This window comes from Vipera ursinii (genome assembly GCF_947247035.1).
Source record: "Vipera ursinii genome assembly, chromosome: 9".
NCBI lineage: Eukaryota > Metazoa > Chordata > Lepidosauria > Squamata > Viperidae > Vipera > Vipera ursinii.
In genome coordinates this window covers 18,554,378-18,573,421 of record NC_139523.1, presented here as the reverse complement: position 1 = coordinate 18,573,421, position 19,044 = coordinate 18,554,378, and the positions used below count along the sequence as shown (strand labels likewise).

Here is a 19,044-nt window from a genome sequence, read left to right as displayed (position 1 = left end):
CGTGCATCCTTGCTCCTTGCAATAAAGATTGGCTTAAATATTTATACCTACGTCTGGAAAGCTCTCATGGCAATGAATTAATTTGTGTTGTGTAGATAAGCAAAAGGACAGGCCTGGCAGACAAGCAGAACCTTAAAAGGCGAAGAGTAAAACTCTTCTAAACTTTCCCCTTTAAGTGTCAGCAGGCAAAGTTTAGTTACTTATTATCTAGTCATCTGTTGGGCTTGAACATTGAAAAATTGTGCTGCTCAAGGCAGAGGGATCCATTCACATGCCAGAAAAGCAGGAAGGGGGTTGATGCTGTAATCGATATAGAGAGATAGCAGTAAGATCCACCAGAAGAGGCCACTGGGCAGAAGGAGGAAGCCAAGAAGGGTGGAGAAAGTACAAGAGGAGGGAGAGGAAAATCAGATTCAGCCTGCAATACATCAGAAACAGACATAAGGAAGAATTAGTACTGGACAAAAGTGAAGTGACTCCATCTGAAGCCTGCGAAGCAGCTGAAAAGCCAGCAACATGAGCAACCCACAATACCAAACCTTCAGCAGTGATCAACCTGCCTGTCCAAATCCACCCTTCTACTCAGAAAAAGATCCCATCAAAGAATCGGACCCTGCTGGGTCAGCACTTCCCACGGGCCAAGGGGCAGCTGCCCCAATGCTTCCTTCCTATGGCTTGCCTGGCCCAGCCTACCATCCACCGATCCTTCAGCCCCAGCAGATGGTCCTGATCACCCCAGTCTACCCCTCCAATGAACCGGATTACTTGGCCTACTCCATCTTCACCATGCTCTTTTGCTGCTTACCTTTGGGAATCGCCGCCTTGGTTTTCTCGATACAGGTAAGGATTTGAGAAGATAAGATGAGTAGGATGCAGTAATAAATTGCAAGGGAGGATGGGGAAAGACCTGGCCCTTTCATTGTTGGTTTTCAAAGCCACTTTAGAGCAACTTCTTTCTCTTCTTCTTCCAAGATTTTAGGAGGGCAGTTAGTCGGCTCAAGTCCCTCCAATTTTTTTGGCAGCACTTTTGGAAGTGGCTTCTTCCTAAGGACAAGAGAAAGGGACTGGCCCCAAGTCACCCAATTTGACTTCATGCCGAAAGTAGCACTAGAACTTAGACTTCTGGTTTTCTTGCTCAGCTCATTTAACCCCAAACTGGCTTACATCAGAACATCTCAACATCTCTTAGGATGAAGTGTTGTATTTTATGATTTATGTTGAATGTATTTCATGTTGTTTATGATCATGATTATCACTATTACTTTTATGTACACTGAGAGCTTATGCACCGGAGACAAATTCCTTGTGTGTCCAGCCACACTTGGCCAATAAAGAATTCTATTCTATTCTATTCTATTCTATTCTATTCTATTCTATTCTATTCTATTCTATTCTATTCTATTCTATTCTATTCTGCAGTACTCTACTCTACTCTATTCTAATTCTACTGTACTCTACTTTACTCTGTTCTATTCTATTCTACTGTATTCTATTCTATTCTATTCTATTCTATTCTATTCTATTCTATTCTATTCTATTCTGGTGTACTCTACTCTATTCTAATTCTACTGTACTCTACTCTACTTTACTCTATTCTATTCTATTCTATTCTATTCTATTCTATTCTATTCTCTCAAATCACTGAGATTTCAGATTTCTCCAACTCACCCTTTATACTTCAGGTACATGTTCAAGGGGGAGGAAATTCCGCACAATTTCAAAGCCTGGAGCAAGGGAAAACAGAGAATTCATATGGGCTATGGTTGCAGAGACAGCAAGATAAAAAATAATAATAATAAGGTTTTCGTTTAATGCAGCACGAGCACAAAAATCTGTGGCTAAAGCAGTTTCACAACTGTTTAGCGGGCTTCTGCTTTATATCTATTTCCAAGGTTTATATTCCTGCAGTCTTCAAGTGGAGGGGCAGGCAAGGGATAAATCTAGAAATGCAAGTTTGCAAGGCCAGCTTTTGTTTGTGCGTCATGATATTATAGGCATGTAGGGAAGAGAAGAAGGCTGTACCATCATGTCACACACTCTTTTTATCATTCAATAGCCTGCCTTTCATACAGGAGCTCAAAGGCACTTACACATCACTCATTTCTCTTCTTTTTTTCCCCCCACCTCTTGAGATTGTCCCAAAACTCAGTGACTTCCATAGCTGACTGGGAACTCCAAGCTGGGTCTTTTTAATTTCACAAATAGCTGATTTATGTTGTCCTCACTTTGGGGTACACAGATACTCCTCGACTTAGTACCATAATTCAGCCCAACATTTCTGTTGCTAAGCGAGACAGTTGTTAGGTGAATTTTCCTCCATTTTACATTTCTTGCCACGGTTGTTAAGTTTAATCACTGCAGTTGTTAAGTTAGTAACCCAGTTGTTAAGTGAATCTGGCTTCCCCATTGACTTTGCTTGTCAGAAGGTTGCAAAAGGGGATCCCATGGCCCCAGGATGCTGCAACCGTCATAAATATGAGTTTGAGTGCCATTGTAATTTTGAACGGTCACTAAATGAACTGTTGTAAGTAGAGGACTACTTGTAATTTATTTTTTTCATGCCGCCTCTTGATCTCATAGCCAAGTGCTACCCCCACACTCTCTCTCTTGCTCTCTCTTCCTCTTTCTTGCTCTCTCTTTTTTTTCTTTCTCTTTCTCTCTCTTTCTTTTTCTTTCTCTCTCTCTTTCTCTCTCTCTTTCCCTTTCTCTCTCTCTCTCTCTCTCTCTTTTTCTTTCATTTTTTTGTTTAACATTTTTCTTGGTATTTTAATACTGGCTTATCCTATTCTCATCATCAGGAATTTGGATCACATATTAAAAACACACAAGAAAACAACTAGTATCCATGCCTGCTGTCCCACGTCTTTTGGGCAGTCATACGGATTGAGTCTGACAAAAGCAGAAGAGAAAGTAGCAGAAAGAGAAGGCCAAACATAGCAGCAAAGATCGATTCTCCTTTCCCATGTCAAAATAAAATGCTGAAGTTGGCACTAATATCTGGGACGAGCAGGGAACTAAAATGCTAATAGTTAACAATAAGGTAAAGGTAAAGGTTCCCCCGCACATGCGTGCTAGTCGTTTCCGACTCTAGGGGCCGGCGCTCATCTCCGTTTCAAAGCCGAAGAGCCAGCGCTTGTCCGAGGACGTCTCCGTGGTCATGTGGCCGGCATGACTAGACGCCAAAGGCGCAGGAAATGCTGTTAGTTAACAATGAATGTCTATAAACCAGTGTCAACAAACAGAGAAGTATGAATTTGGAAAAATCCTGTTCTCATCCCCTGGTCAGCATATATGGCGAAGGTTGGGTCTGTCTTATCATAGCCTACATAGCTGGGTTGCTGATCAATGTTTGTTGATTGAGATAAAGAAGTTCTTAACTGTCCAGTGCAAGGACTTCTGTTCTGAAACCACTCGGCGCTATCTATTCCTGTAAACAGAAAATAATCTCCAGCTTAAAAGGGGCTTTTTTTTCCCCCTCTTCACTAATCCCTTGCGTCATTCTCCCTCTCTCTAGACTCGGGATGCCAACCACTCTGGAAACATCATGGCTGCGCAGCGAAGTTCCAAGTTGGCACGCAACTTTTCCCACGCAGCCCTCGGTTTCGGCATCGTCATCTTGATTATCAACATTGTCATTCTGGTGTTCGTGTATCAGTCTGTGAGATCCTGAAGGGTTGTCTCTTCTCTTTCCGGAGATACAAAACAGAGGCCAAAAGCTTGAAAATCATCTGCACTGAGCAACTGCATCAAAAGATACCACAGCTTGTTCACACCTAAGTGGAAAACACAGGATTCCTTTGCTCTTTACTGCGGTCACCAGCTATAGAATGAGGATTTGAGGTTCTAGCAGCTAGCTTTGTACATGATTAGTGATAAGCTGTAGACCTCCCCTGATAAGCATAGTCCGACTTTACAAAGCACCTACTGAAGCAAGGGAAAGGGGGTGTCAAGTGGCGAGGATCAAATGGGATATAACATGCCTGTAAACTGTCCTGTTGTCATCAGAATTGAATTATCACTCTCCTTGGAATCACTGAAAGGGTTGCAATCAGCTCCTTTCTACTGTTCCTCCTCCCATCAGCTGACCATCTTCTCATTTCCACTTGTTAGACTATTCCGTACATTTCAGTAATGAAGACAACAGATCATTTGTTTGTAGTCTTTCGGTCATTCAGTTGCTTCTGAAAATTCATGACCTTCAGGGGACATTCTTTGGCCAGGATTGTCTACAACAGGCATGTCAAACACAAGGCCCGGGGGCTGGATCGGGCCCACAAAGTGGTTTCATGTTTCATGGAAACAGCCCCCACTGCCTTGGCCCTGGCCCAGAGACCCTCCTTCTGCCAGAGACCCTCAGATCTGTCCCACTCCTGCCCAGGCCCCCATAGGCACCCTTGATGCGAACGATGTAGAGCTGGCCACGCCCACCCAGTAGGCCATACGCACGTTAGCCACGCCCACCCAGTAGGCCACACCCACCCTGGCCATACCCACCCGGCCCCCCCGAGGGCAACCGCAATGCTGATGCGGCCCTCAGTGAAATTGAGTTTGACACCCCTGGTCTACAAGGAACTACTGAGGCCTTGTAAGTACCTTCCCATGTCATCAGAGATGGTTTCGACCTACCTCGGATACGATGCTTTCCATTGTCCTGGTTTTTGGGTTTTTGTTTTTTTACATATAGCTTGTGATTTTTCCAATCACCAGGGCCTTCTCCAGTTATTCTTACTTTTGCATTATACATTCCAAATTTTAAATTCTGGATCAGTGCCTTCCAGACTTCACTGGGTGTTTTTTTTTTTCCTTCATCTAATATAGGTCACTGAGAACACCCCAATTCTGATGTTACAGATTGTTAATCAAGCCCCTTCCCTTCAATTATGAATCACCCAGCAGGTTTTTTCTCTGCTCCCTGGTTCTGCAACAATCTCCTCTGCCTGTTTTCAGAATCTAGTGTGGGAAGTCAGCCCCCCAGAGAAGGAAATATTAAAAGGGCAGAAAAATATATTTCCTCAAAGGATCTTAAAGAGGCAGAAAAGCATGCCCAGTTTTTCTTAATAGCCCCAAGTCTCCCTCCCCCAAGCAGAAACCAGCTCTGTAGAAATGCAGATGTGATAATCCATTCAGGAAGGTTGAAGCTAGAAGATTAAGAAGACAAAGGCACCTAAAATCTACATACCCCACACCCAAACTCTAAGACAGGACATAATAGGATTAACCCACAGATGCCAAAGGGCACACCCAAGACTCAGAATACATGACACAGGGAATACAAAGCTTCACACAGGAACAGGAAACAACTCCAAACAAAAGCCCCAGAGAGTATGAAAACCCAGTCCCTACATGTTCTCTCTCTCTCTCTCTCTTTCTTCCAGAGCCATCTTTCTCTCTGGCTGTCCTCTTCAATAAACTGCAACCTTCTTTCTAAAGCAGTCGCCATGTTGTTTATTCCCAGCTTGGACTGAACCACGATGAAGACTTTTCCTTCAATACAAGAAAGCATCTGAATACACCTTTTTGGAGTCCCGTACGCAACAGGAATACATCTGACAGGGGTGATCATCAAATATGGTTCATGGTTTTCTTGAAACGGTTTTTGCTCACCTCTTGGGAACAGAACAGTGGGATTAACATCTGAGGGCTGAAATAAATACTGTATGATGAAAATAAAGAAATGGCTCACATAAGCCCCCTCATCCCTTTTATTTGTAATAATTAAAGGATAGTATTGTCCAGTAATTTAGATAGAGATTGATGGAAGAATGATATTCCATCTGCTTACTTCCAACTCTTTCCTGCTACATATTTTTTCCCCATAAACTTTAATTTCCTGCCCAAACACATGAGCAAGAATTTGCTCTGGCTAGCAACTGTCCCTCTGGGGAGAATCTGCTGGAAGTGAAATGGCCTTCTTAAGTCCAGCCAGCATTTTGGATGGAATTCATATTAATCTCAACAACTTAAATGTGAGTGTATATTCTGTTAGTTCCTTCTACTCCGATGGTAGAAGGAGCTAATAGAACAAGCCATGGGTCCTACCTCTATACTCTCAACGGGGATGTGGGACTAACTGAGCAATTTGTAGATTGCTTTGGGAGCATGTTAGCTGGGAAATTCTGGGACTTGAAGTTCAGACATCTTAAAGTTGCCAAGTTTTTTTTTTTTAAAAAAAACCCTGCATTAAAGGATCCCTTTCAACCCTTTTATGGAATTTTCTGGCTGAATTCAACAGTCTAAGCTAAACAGGTCTGAACTAATCAACTTTTATTTGCAGTCTCAAACCAAAACAAACTAAAATATTACATGTTTAAAACTGAAGCAAATTGCGCAATAAAACATAGCTACCCCCAAGTAGAATACTACGTAGCTATTTAACTAATTAGTCACTTAGCTCAGGGCTTTTCAACCTTTTCACCTTTTGTACCACTTTTAGGATATGGCAACATCTGGTTACCACCAGTCGCCTAGCAAGGTGTCAAAAGTCTGATGACACACACACACACACACACACCCGCAAAAAGGAAAAAAGTGATGAAGTACAAGTAGTCCTCGACTTACAACAGTTCGTTTAGTGGCTGTTTGAAGTTACAATGGCACTGAAAAAAGTGCCCCCCAAGCCACAGCAAGACACCTGCCTGCCCACCCGGCAGTGCTCTTCCTCTTGTCTGAGGTTTTCATTGTTATGAGCATTTCTGTTGAGGATTGGCAGAGGGGCTGGGGTAGGGAGGTGTTTGATTTTTATTTCCTCCCCCCCCATCTGCTGGGTGGTTGCAGCAGGTTTTGGTCACTTCACATGACCCTGGGACACTGTGACCATCATAAATATGAATCAATTACCAAGAATCTGAATGTAAATCACAAGACCCTGGAGGTGCTGCAACATTCCAGCTGATCGGCGCTTCTTCTGGGCTCAACGGAAGTACCAGGATCAGCACTGAGCTCCAGCTGGAACCTGGCGCTGATCCTGGCGCTTCCACTGAGCCCTGACAGCCCTGCAGCTCCAACCGTCTCTTGCTCAGGCTTGTGCGGTGCTGCCACTGATTCACCTCATTCCCCTCCCTCGCTACCGCTACCACTTTTCTAGGATGGTCGCGTACCACGTGCCAGGTGCCAATGTACCACAGGTGGTACCCGTATCACTGGTTGAAAAGCCTTGACTTATTGCTTGTGAGTTTTGCATGTTCATAATGCAGCTCTGCCCACTGTGCATGTTAATTCAATGGTCCTTGAACTTAAAAATTCATCCATGTGCCCAAGGAACGTCTTAACTCAGGGGTCTTCAAACCTGGCCCTTTTATGACTTGTGGACTTCAGCTCCCAGAATTCCTCAGGCAGTGTGCTTGGCTGAGAAATTCTGGGAGTTGAAGTCCACAAGTCATAAAAGGGCCAGGTTTGAAGACCCCTGTCTTAACTAGTATAACAGAATTGTCCTAGAACAGTAAAGCAAATATCACATAGCACTGGCTATCATTTCATGGTGAAATTTATTATGGTAATAATTACCATCCTGTTCCACTGAGGATGTTACCTAGCCTGGTAATGAAATGTTCAGAAACCAGCCCACAGGCTCGGAGAACAAACCTCCATCCGAGTTACAGATATTAGCCCCTATCGCAAATTACCATCCTATCCTATTGCCACTTATAAAGCAGGGAGAGTCTGTACTACTAAAGAAGGACATTGCTCACTTCTAAACTTCGTGACCTGCTGAGGACCTGGCTTAGTATTTTAATATTCTCCTGCATGGCCCAGGTCTCAAATATGAGCTGAGTTAAAGGAAAACACAATTTCAGAAAAGTTCGGTGGCTGTTGGTTGCCCTTTTCCAGACATGCTCCAGTCTGTCAATGTCCTTCCTAAAATACATGCCCGAAATCAAACCTGATATTCTAGGTCTGATCTGTCAGTCCAACCGAGAGAGGAATGACCGGTTACCTGGAGTTGTTACGGTTGATCTAGCCTAGGGTTGCATTTGCTCTTTTTGAAACCAGACCTTGGCTCATGACCAGTTTGTAAACTGTTTTCATTAGATTCAATAAAAATAATCACCAGCTACGTAGCTGAGACCTCACAACAGTTGCATATTGTCAGTTGTATATTCTAGGAGCTGCACGCACACACAACGTTTACCAAGATTTATTCATGATAACCTTAGGCAAAGTATGGTGTACTTTTGAGGCAGGCCATAAAGATTTTACTGTATTTACCTGGGCTCCAAGATCACTGCAGATGGGGACTGTAGCCAAGAAATTAAAAGACGCTTGCTCCTTGGGAGGAAAGCCAAGACAAATCTAGACAGCACATTAAAAAGCAGAGACATCACCCTGTCAACAAAAGTGCGTATAGTCAAGGCTATGGTCTTCCCAGTTGCAATGTATGGCAGTGAAAGTTGGACCATAAGAAAGGCTGAGCGCCAAAGAATTGAAGCCTTTGAACTATGGTGCTGGAGAAGACTCCTGCAAGTTCCTTGGACTGCAAGGCGATCAAACCGGTCAGTCCTAGAGGAGATCAACCCTGACTGCTCTTTAGAAGGCCAGATCCTGAAGCTGAAACTCAAATACTTTGGCCACCTAATGAGAAGGAAGGACTCACTGGAGAAGAGCCTAATGCTGGGAAAGGTTGAGGGCAATAGAAGAAGGGGACGACAGAGAATGAGGTGGCTGGTTGGAGTCACTGAAGCAGTAGGCGTGAGCTTAAATGGACTCCAGAAGTTGGTAGAGGACAGGAAGGCCTGGAGGAACATTGTCCATAGGGTCGCGGTGGGTCGGACACGACTTCGCAGCTAACAACAACAATAAAGAAAGATACAAAGAATACATAAAAATGCTGTGTGACATAAAAGTAGGACATAAAAGTGAGGCACAAAGAAAACGTGTGTATTAGTTAGAAAAGAACAAGGAAATGGAGAATGCCAAACCACAAGTTCAACTGTCTGTCACACCTCATAGGCCAGCACAGAGTTCAGTTACAGCTAACCATATATGTCTCGCTTGTAGCTAACCACAAACATGATGCTGGAAACTTAGACGCTTAGCAAGACACCTGTGAACCTTTGCCAGAGAAATGGTTGCAAGACATTTAGCTATAATTTAGCATCACTAAGGGGGGCTAGGGATGAGCTGGAAGGGGCCTAGAACGCACGTAACCAATCAGAGCTCTTAAGTTACATTTCCATGTTTCGCTACTTTTGGAGACTATATATGTACTTGCTTTTCCCTGAAAACGTGTTCAGACATTGATATTGCTTTTTGCTCTGAACCTTTTGCGCAAAATAAAACAAACTTCTTTTGATTCCGGGGTCTGAGTCTCTTCATTCTGCAACATTTAAGTGAACTACAAACCCAGAATATATAATTCAGTTTATTCTGCAAGCACAAGGAATGGGTTAATGGAATGACTCTTAGTTTCCCATTTAACACTCTTATCTTCCATTATCATGGTGTCTTTTCAATTTCAGGTAATCATTAAAAATAATAAGGAAACATAAAAAGCTTTTTTGTATCAGAAGGGCAAGTTACTCAGCTAGCAAGCGATGTGGGTAAACAATTTAGCACCCACTGGCTTCTTCATAAAAGTACTGAAGCCAGTCCCTGTTTTGAATACAGAACATAGATTCATAGGGGACCTCAGAGGTCTTCTAGTCCAAAACCTGTGCCATCCCAGAACATCTTCCCAGAATATTTTTTTTACAGTTTCCCAGTTCACGCTGCTTGTTCTCATGAAGGAGAAAAACGGAGGAAAGACACTTTAAGCAACGTTAGAACATCGGCTGAGAGTTCATACAATCTCAGCATAATAAAAATAATAAATTTGTTAATGACCCCCAGAGGTCATCTAGTTCTAACCCATGTTAGATTCACTTCAGCATTTTTAACAGGTGAACATCCAGCTTCTGTTGGGAAATCCCCAGCAAAGGAGAAATCATGCAGTTTGTTCCGTTAACGAATGTTTATACACTTCATACGTTCCTTTAGATGACTGATTTGAATTTCCTTTTTTTTTCCCTGCAACTTTCACTAATTGGTTCTGGCACTTCTCCCAGGATAATAAAGAACAAATCCATTTCCTGTGTGAGATTTTCAGAAATTGGAAAATTCTTCCTGTAGCTCTCCATAACATGCCCCCACCCCCACCCACCCCCCGCAACTGAGCACCAGAAACTAAATAGCTGCTAATGTATTGCATATAGTCATCTACACTCCAAAGAGCTATGAGTTCAATTCCCGCTAAAGCAGTGATGGCGAACCTTTTAGACACTGTGTGCACCAAAACCACCATGCCCACCCGCCCCCGCTCTGCCCCCCACTCCACCCCCCAACCCACCCACCCACAGGGTCACCTACCACCCACAGCCCACCACAGCAGATTGCCCAGGTGGCCCTGCAGCACCACGGCGGCCATGCCCTCTGCCCACACCCCACAGCATCAACTGCACAGTCCTGGCAGTCAGAACAATCAATCAGTGGAACAACCTGCCTCCAGAAGTTGTGAATGCTCCAACACTGGAAGTTTTTAAGAAGAGACTGGACAGCCATTTGCCTGAAATGGTATGGTGCTGGAGAAGATTCCTGTGAGTCCCTTGGACTGCAAGGTGATCAAACCTTGGACTGCAAGGTGATCAAGTCTTAGAGGAGATCAACCCTGACTGCTCTTTAGAAGGCCAGATCCTGAAGTTAAAATTCAAATACTTTGGCCACCTAATGAGAAGGAAGGACTCACTGGAGAAGAGCCTAATGCTGGGAAAGGTTGAGGGCAAGAGAAGAAGGGGACGACAGAGAACGAGGTGGTTGGATGGAGTCACTGAAGCAGTAGGCGTGAGCTTAAATGGACTCCAGAAGATGGTAGAAGACAGGAAGGCCTGGAGGAACGTTGTCCATAGTGTCGCGATGGGTCGGACATGACTTCACAGCTAACAACAACAGGCAACCTTGGCTCTTTTATGACTCGTGGACTTCAACTCCCAGACCTCCTGAGCTAGCTGTTACTCTTGTAACCCATCTTTTTACTGTTTTATGAAGAAAAACACCCTAACCTACTTTGCCAAAGGTGCTGCTGCTTCCCAAGTAAAATGCCTTCCCCCCAATAGTTGCATGACTGTATTTTGGGCACTCAACAATCCACCCACATTTACAGCTGTTTGTAGTGTCTTGCTGTCACATGATTGCCATTTACAAAGGGTTTTTGTTTCGGGGGGGGTGTTTTTTGCCAGAAACTAGCGTTTACTTCCAATTTACTTCAGTTTCTGGCAAGAAAATTGGCCCATGGCAAACAATGGGTTTGCTTAATGACAATGGAGTTCGCTTAACGATCTCTGCAAAACAAGACCGAACAATTGGTTTGGTCATAGGATAGCCTGCTTCACAATCATCACGACTTACAACTGTAATTGCCAAGCTCAGTTATACCGTGGCCATAAGTTTAGGACTACCTTTATACACCTCTACAGGTATTTCTTCGACATACCACAGTTCATTTACTGGCTGTTCATGGCACTGAAAAATGTGACTTATGACCGTTTTTCATAGTTACGACCTTTGCAGCATCCCCATAGCCAGGGGATCAAAATTCAGATGCTTGGCAACTGATTCACATTTATGATGGTCCCGGGGTTATGTGATCCCCTTTTGTGACCTTCTGACAAGCAAAGTCAATGGGGAAGCCAGATTCACAGTAACAATCGGGCTACTAACTTATCAACTGCAGTGATTCACTTAGAAACGGTGGCAAGAAAAGTCATAACACGGGGCAAAACTCACTTCACAAATGTCTCACTTAACAACAGAAATTTTGGGCACAATTGTGGTCAAGGGCTACCTGTATTAATAGGCAGGCCTACCTTGTAAGACAATTGCAGGAGATATATGTCCATTGCTTAGAGCAGAGGTCTTCACAATGGCCCTTTTATGACTTGTGGACTTCAACTCCCAGAATTCCTCAGCCAGCCATGCTGGGACTTGAAGTCCACAAGTCTCGGAGAGACTCCTGTCTATGAGCATATAGAGCAGGGATCTTCAAACTTGGCCCTTTTATGACTTATGGACTTCAACTCCCAGAATTCCTCAGCCAGGCCATAAGTCATAAAAGGGCCAAGTTTGAAGACCCCTGGCTTAGATGAAACTTTCTGCAATGATATTGTTATATGTTTGGTGACAGGTTTTTTTTTGTTTTGTTTTGTTTTTTCACCAGTAAGTGGGGGGCAATAAATCCAGCCAGTGTGGAAAATATTTATTTATTTATTTATTTTATTGTATTTATATACCGCCCTTTCCCGAAGGACTCAGGGCGGTTTACAGGGTGATTAAAACAAAAAATACAAAAGTTAAAAACAATTAAACAATTATATCAATCCCTGAACAAATAAAAACCCCAATTAAAATTAAAATTAAAATTCTCAGCCTGGGCCAGAGAGCTCGAAGAGCCAGGTCTTCAGGTCCCGGTGGAATGAACAGAGGTCAGGGGCAGTCCTAAGCTCCACTGGCAGCTTATTTAGCAGTAAATAAGATGGTGGAGGGAAAACACTGACCCTAGAAATAAATGTAAGGGGTGTCCAAAACCTATCTCTATTTTCAGTTGTGAAGCAGTAGGTCTCTTTGATAGGAGGAGCTTCTCTAACTACCCTTACTGAGAATATATATATATATATATATATATATATATATAATTGAGTAACTGAATTTACATCATCTGCTGCTAGGGAAATATCCGTTCTTTGCTAGTGCTGCCCCATCCAGTCCAGCTTCATCCCTGTTTATCCATTGCCACATTTCCCAACACCAGACAAATCTCATTCTAAGAGAACAAGGAACTGTTACTTCTGTGGGCAGGGCAATTTCTATCATAAAGTAACCACTTATCGGAAACAGACCTCCAGACGAGACAAGTTTCAGTCGGTGAGAGCACTAGCAAAGCAAGAAGAGTGTGGATTGAAAGTGCAACCAAGAAAAGAAAGAAAGAAAGAAAGAAAGAAAGAAAGAAAGAAAGAAAGAAAGAAAGAAAGAAAGAAAGAAAGAAAGATCAGCCGGACTTGGGGGAGCCTCTGAAAAAAAGAAGAAGAAGAAGAGTGCTGAGAAGCGAGACAAGACAGGTCATTGCAGAACTTCAAGGAAAGGAAGGAGAGGAGACCAGGTTGCAAGATGAGCAATCCAGAGAAGACAGCTGAAATGAATGAGCCCCTTCAACCTGGGTATCAGCCTGATCCGATGAAATCAGCTATCAATCCACCACCTCCAATGTATGCGCCATCTCCCTCTATGCCATACCAGTACCAAGCTTACTCTGCGCCTCCTGGAGCCATACCTGTCCAGCCTCAACAGACCATCTTCATCGCAAATGTCCAAACTGCCAATGAACCAGATTATTTGGGCTACTCCATCTTCACCCTCCTTTGCTGCTGCCTCCCCTTGGGCATTGCTGCCTTGATTTTCTCGATAAGGGTAAGTTTCAATGAGAGAGAGAAAGAGAGAGGGGGGGGGACAGAGACAGAGAGGCAGGGAGAGAGGCAGAGAGAGAGAGAGAGAGAGAGAGAGAGAGAGAGAGAGAGAGAGAGAGAATGGTCAATGCTAGATTAGTCTTCATAAGAGGTAAAAGAGCCCGCACTTGTTGCAGCAAAGTGTGAAGCAGGGACAGGACTATAGAAGAGGGAGTAAAAGGAAAGAGAGCAAGAAAAAAAAAGGAATAAAGTCTGTTAAGGGTTTGTTAACACAAGTCCTTACTCAGAGAACAAATACAGTTCAAAGAAGGAAAGCTAGCATTGCAGAGATAAGAGCTCCTTTCAAAGAGCTATCAGGGTTACTGATTTGCCTTAATTGATTATTGTTGAAGTACTATAGAATTATTTATCGCAAGCAGAAGCATGGATGAATGTGATGAAGCGTGCAAGTGGTTTTCAATTTGCGACCACAATTGGGATCTGAATTTACTTTCCTAAGCAAGGGCGGCAGAGGGGTTAGGTTTGAGGTTAAGTGAGTCACACCTGATTTTATTACCTTTTTGGCCACAGTTATTAAGCGAATCACTCACGTTATCGAGCAAATCATACAAATCCAGCTTCCTCCATTGATTTTGTTGGAAGCCAGCTGGGAAGGGGGCAAACAGTGATTGCAAGACCCCAGGACGCATCAGGCATCACAAATACATGCCGATTGTCAAGCACCTGAATTTTGATTCCCTTAACTATGGGATTGCCGTGACCGTCATAAGTGCGAGGTATGGTTGTACTTCACTTTTTTTCCAGTCCCATTGCAACTTGAAACGATCTTTAAGTGAACGATTGTAAGTCGAAGACCCCCTGTAACGGAATTATGACTCCTTCTAGCAAACATGTTGCTGTTATGGGCCTTACCCTGTTTTTTTTTAAAGTGTTTCAGATAGCAAACTATTGTGGGTGGGGTTTTATTTTTATTTTTTTAAGATAAAGGGATGCATCGGAGAAGTGCATTAAACCTCCCAGAAATTTAGTTTGGCGATTTGAACATTAGCTGAAGTAAGTTATAAAAAATCATAATGCTACTTTCGTAGTCTGCTATTGAATGCCTGCAGGTTGGAAGGCCACCAGGAAAGTGCCACAGCTTGCAATAGAACTGATGGCTTGCCTTTCCTATAGCAGCCGAAGGGACAGAACCTTAAAAAGAAGTTTTTCTCATAATAGCATCACAGTGAAGAGATGTCGATGGACACTCCCCAGAGACACCCAATCCAGTATTTTCTGTTCTTCCAGCAGAGATATACAGGCAGGCACCAAATCACCTAGTGAGTTTCCATGGCTGATTATGGATTCAGCATGGGCTTTCATGGTGTTTCTCCAATAACATAATTATATTTTATGTATCTTTTGTATTTTCCTTCCTTCCTTCCTTCCTTCCTTCCTTCCTTCCTTCCTTTCTTTCTTTCTTTCTTTCTTTCTTTCTTTCTTTCTTTCTTTCTTTCTTTCTTTCTTTCTTTCTTTCTTTCTTTCTTTGTTCTATCCTGTTCAGGATAGCTTAAAAGATGGCAAGAGAAAAGCACAGTGAAAATGATCAGTGTAACCAAACTATACAAAAAAAAAATCAAGCACCAAGACAGTCCTAGTCCACAATCTGCTCCAAGTGTGAACCAAACATTGTAAAATGCAAGCAAGGCAGGCAGCCCACTGCACTTAGGACACATTATGCTATAGGAACAGGGCTGCCAAGAAGATTCTCCCCTACTCCTTTGTGTGAGGTGGGGACTCCCAACTGCCCCACTCAGAATGTCAATACAGAATGTAGATACAGAATGAGCGAAACAAAAGAGACAAACTTGTCAATACATACAGTAGGTACTGAGCTACATAGAGTTTTATAGGCTAAACCACCCCCTTGAATTGGCTCCCAATGTCTGTTTGCAACCAAAGAGCAACAAAGAACAAGTGTGGCATTGTTACTGTACTTATTCTTGATAATAGCTGGGCTACTGCATTTTGCACCAAAGACACAAAGTCCAAGTCCTTTTGAAGGGCAGTCCCATTGAATATGGGTACTGTTCTATCCCAGCCTACGTGAATCCTTGTTATGCTCACATAGAGAAAGCCCTCTTCCAAGAAACAGGCAGGAACAAACCAACCCCTTTGATTCTCACAGACCTGAGTCAATGTCCAAGGCAAACAAACACAGTCCACAGAAACTCGACCCTCAACACGAACGGTTGCCTTCAGCAACCAGCACCTCCAACACCTTCCCTTTTATAATTCAGCCAGGGCATGGCTTCCTAATGCCTTCTCCTTTGCCTTTGGAGCCACCCCATTGCATTCCTTTGAGCTACTCGCTTCTCTTGCCTGTGCTTTCGTGCATCCTGGATTTGTCCCAACTGTTCTTCATCACTATCCAACTCAGGCTCCCAGCACAGCTGTGTCTCAGCCTGAGCGCGAGTAGAGGGGCCAGGCTCCTCGTCCAACTGTAAGTCTTGGAGCTCCTCAGAGCCTTCCTCTGACTCTAATGTCATTCCAGACCCCTCCTTCTTCATCTGATTCCTCAGACTCAGCTGCTGGATCCACTGGCTGGCAAGGAATCACAGCAGGTAGAAGCAGCAGAACTTCATGTAGACAAGATGAAATCATGCAGTCAAGAAGGAAGGAAGGGAGGGAGGGAGGGAGGGAGGGAGGGAGGGAGAGAGAGAGAGAGAGAGAGAGAGAGAGAGAGAGAGAGAGAGAGAAGGAGAGAGAAATATGTCAACAACCAATTCTCTGTGTGGATGCCACTTCCAGAAGTCCATTCTGGGCCTGGGTAACAAAACATTAGCTACCGGTTCTGCCAAAGTGGTGCGAACCGGCTAAATCCCACCACTGCTCATGACTGACAGAGATTGGCAATGGTTTCTAACCTGTTGCCTCAGCCATGTGGTTGAAAGACAGGCAACAACTTGATTTCAACATAACTAGGTCTTGCATTTGATAGCCAGAGTCTTTTTTTGTCCACTAAATCAGTTCATCTCTCATTGCTGATGATCTGTTTCCAATCCAATTTACACCACCCAAAGTACTGTGCAAACTCTCTACGGGTAGACCTCGATGTACGACCACAGTTGAGCCCAAATTTTCTGTTGTTAAGTGAGGCAGTTGCTAAGTGAGTTTTGCCCCATTTTAAAACCTTTCTTGCCACAGTTGTTAAGTGTATCACTGCAGTTAGTGACCTGGTTGTTAAGTGAATCTGGCTTCCCCATTGACTTTGCTTGCCAGAAGATTGCAAAAAAAATATATGATCACATGACCTTGGGAAACAGCAACGGTCATAAGCATGAATCAGTTGCCAAGCATCTGAATTTTAATCACAAGATCATGGAGATCCTGCAAGGGTCATATGAAAAATAGTCACAAGTCACTTTTTCAGTGCTGTTGTAACTTTGAAGAGTCACTAAATGAACAGTTGTAAGTCAAGGACCGTCTGTATTCAGTCTGATGAGCTAAATCCACTGGAGTAGTTATCAAAGAGTTTGATTTTTAAAACAGAGTATGGATACAAGTGCACCAATTGGATAAAAAGGGATTCAACTGAATTAATTTGAGACCCAGGCGGATCTTGTCCTTCTGCAATACGATCAAGGTTTTCGCAAACACACACACCGATAGAGAGAGAATAAATAGTATGTTCACCGGTCTTTTGTTTCACTCTGTATTTAGTGCCTTACTCTTTCTCTTGTTCTTCCTTTGCTTCTTCCTTACATATTTTCTTCTCTTCTTGTTCTTTTTTTCCCCTCCCTCCCTCCTTCCGCCTTCGCACTTGCCATCTTTATTTTAAAAATTATGTTCTCATGCATCTTTTGTCATTTGCCTCTCCTTGCTCTCTCGCATGTCCAGAGTCAATTGATTATAGGGGTATCAATAACTTTTTTCTTACCTCTTTCCTCCCCTCCATCCGCAGACTCAAGGGGCCAATCAACAGGGAGACGTCGCGTCTGCGAGGAAATATTCCAGACTGGCACTGATCTTGGATCACACAGCACTTGGACTGGGGATTGCGTGGATCGTTCTGACCATTATTTTGCTCATTGTGTTCTACACCGTAGCTGCTGCCTCGGTTTCAATTCAGCAGAACCAGTTTGGGAATTACAACGGCTGAAGCCACCATATTATATCAAATGACTTCTGTCCTTAGCACATGGAAGAGAAGTCAGAAATCTAAATTAAAATCATAGTCTTTCAATTAATGTCAATCGTGCAAAACTCTTGGTGCAGAAACTAACCATAAGTTGGTCCTTCAGATTTCCCATGTTGTAGGCTAGCTCACGCATGCTTTGTTGACCAGCAAACAGGACCTAAGATCTGCCCCATATTACATTGAAGACAACATTGGGCTGTCTGAAATCCTATTAATCGAGAATTCTGATTGGTATTGGCCCCAGATTGAAATAATAGCTTGGGAAAAAAGTAAATGTATCAGTCTTCAGGCCACATGTGAAGCATGAGTTCATTTGGTGGTGAACACTGCTGATCTTAAAATACATTTAATCAGTTCTAAACCTCATTAATATGAAAGGGATGCAATACACTAGACATGAGAACCGAAGTCACAATTTGTTGGAAACCTACCATAAGGATATTTCTCATATTTTCTCTGAAACAATGTACCGTAAGACATTATCATTACATATAAGACACAGTGTTATCATCAATCAAAAGCGAACACTTTGCTATCCTCATGTAGGTTTCCAAATCCTGACACACATTGACTCCAAATTATAAACTTTAATGTGATCATAGGAATATCCCTGTCTCATCTTTCTGTATAATTGATGTTATGGTCACATTGCTCTTATTGTTGGAAATTATTATGTACTAACCAAATAGCATCTGCCCTTCCTGCAACTTGACAACTTTATTCTGTGTGCTGCACTGATACAATACAAAGCAGGACTTTATGAAATGTATGAAGTGTAATCCTGTGAAGAATGTTTGGTTGAATCTAATGTAAATTTATAAATGAAATAAATGCTAATTTGTGTTCTAGCCCTTATGTGTGGACTTTCAACTCCCAAAATTCCCCAGAGAGGAATGGAAATCAGTAATGTCAAAAATGAAAGGTGGGACAGAAAGATGAATTTGTTAAATGAGCTAAAACAGGAAATTATAATGCATTTTGATCGGGGGCAGAACGAGAGCTTAGTTTAACTGGTTCGCATCTGTTTTATTTATTTTTGTGTGTGCATTTTTTTTTTGCCCGATACCAGTAAGGTTTTCATTGGGTCACCAATTGGAAATATCTATTGGGTCCACACATAGCATACACACCCTGCAGAAAATGTTTGAACGTTAAAAAAACTGCAAAGTACGGTGACCTTTCCTTGCCTCCTTAAGTAACACCAGCTGCCTGCAATTAGTGCAGGTTCGAGTCCCACCAGGCTCAAGGTTGACTCAGCCTTCCGTCCTTCCGAGGTAGGTAAAATGAGGACCCAGATTGTTGGGGGCAATAAGCTGACTTTGTAATAATGCCGCTTGGGGGGGGGGCGAAAGCCCTAATAAGCAGGCATATACATAGAATGAAGGCTATTGCTAAGCTTGTAAGCCGCCCTGAGTCTTCAGAGAAGGGCGGGATATA

The 19,044-nt window shown here is 43.0% G+C and overlaps 2 protein-coding genes and 1 long non-coding RNA gene across 3 annotated transcripts; 2 read left to right on the top strand and 1 right to left on the bottom strand.

Moving 5' to 3' along the window:
- Positions 1–289: 289 nt before the first annotated feature.
- On the top strand, positions 290–5,675 carry LOC310644712 (proline-rich transmembrane protein 1-like). Its single transcript, XM_083370003.1, has 3 exons — positions 290–840; positions 3,515–3,840; positions 5,376–5,675. Exons 1-2 carry the CDS (start codon positions 517–519, stop codon positions 3,668–3,670), a joined length of 480 nt encoding a protein of 159 aa, XP_083226129.1. The 5' UTR covers positions 290–516; the 3' UTR covers positions 3,671–3,840; positions 5,376–5,675.
- On the bottom strand, positions 834–3,184 carry LOC310644713. Its single transcript, XR_014493358.1, has 3 exons — positions 2,154–3,184; positions 1,669–1,724; positions 834–1,064 (listed from the first exon to the last, which is right to left on the bottom strand). It is a non-coding gene; the product is annotated as an uncharacterized lncRNA (long non-coding RNA).
- Positions 5,676–12,807: 7,132 nt separating the features above from the next.
- On the top strand, positions 12,808–18,455 carry LOC310644491 (proline-rich transmembrane protein 1-like). The gene is made up of 2 exons (XM_083369551.1): positions 12,808–13,431; positions 17,371–18,455. Exons 1-2 carry the CDS (start codon positions 13,132–13,134, stop codon positions 17,566–17,568), a joined length of 498 nt encoding a protein of 165 aa, XP_083225677.1. The 5' UTR covers positions 12,808–13,131; the 3' UTR covers positions 17,569–18,455.
- The last annotated feature ends 589 nt before the right edge of the window (positions 18,456–19,044 follow it).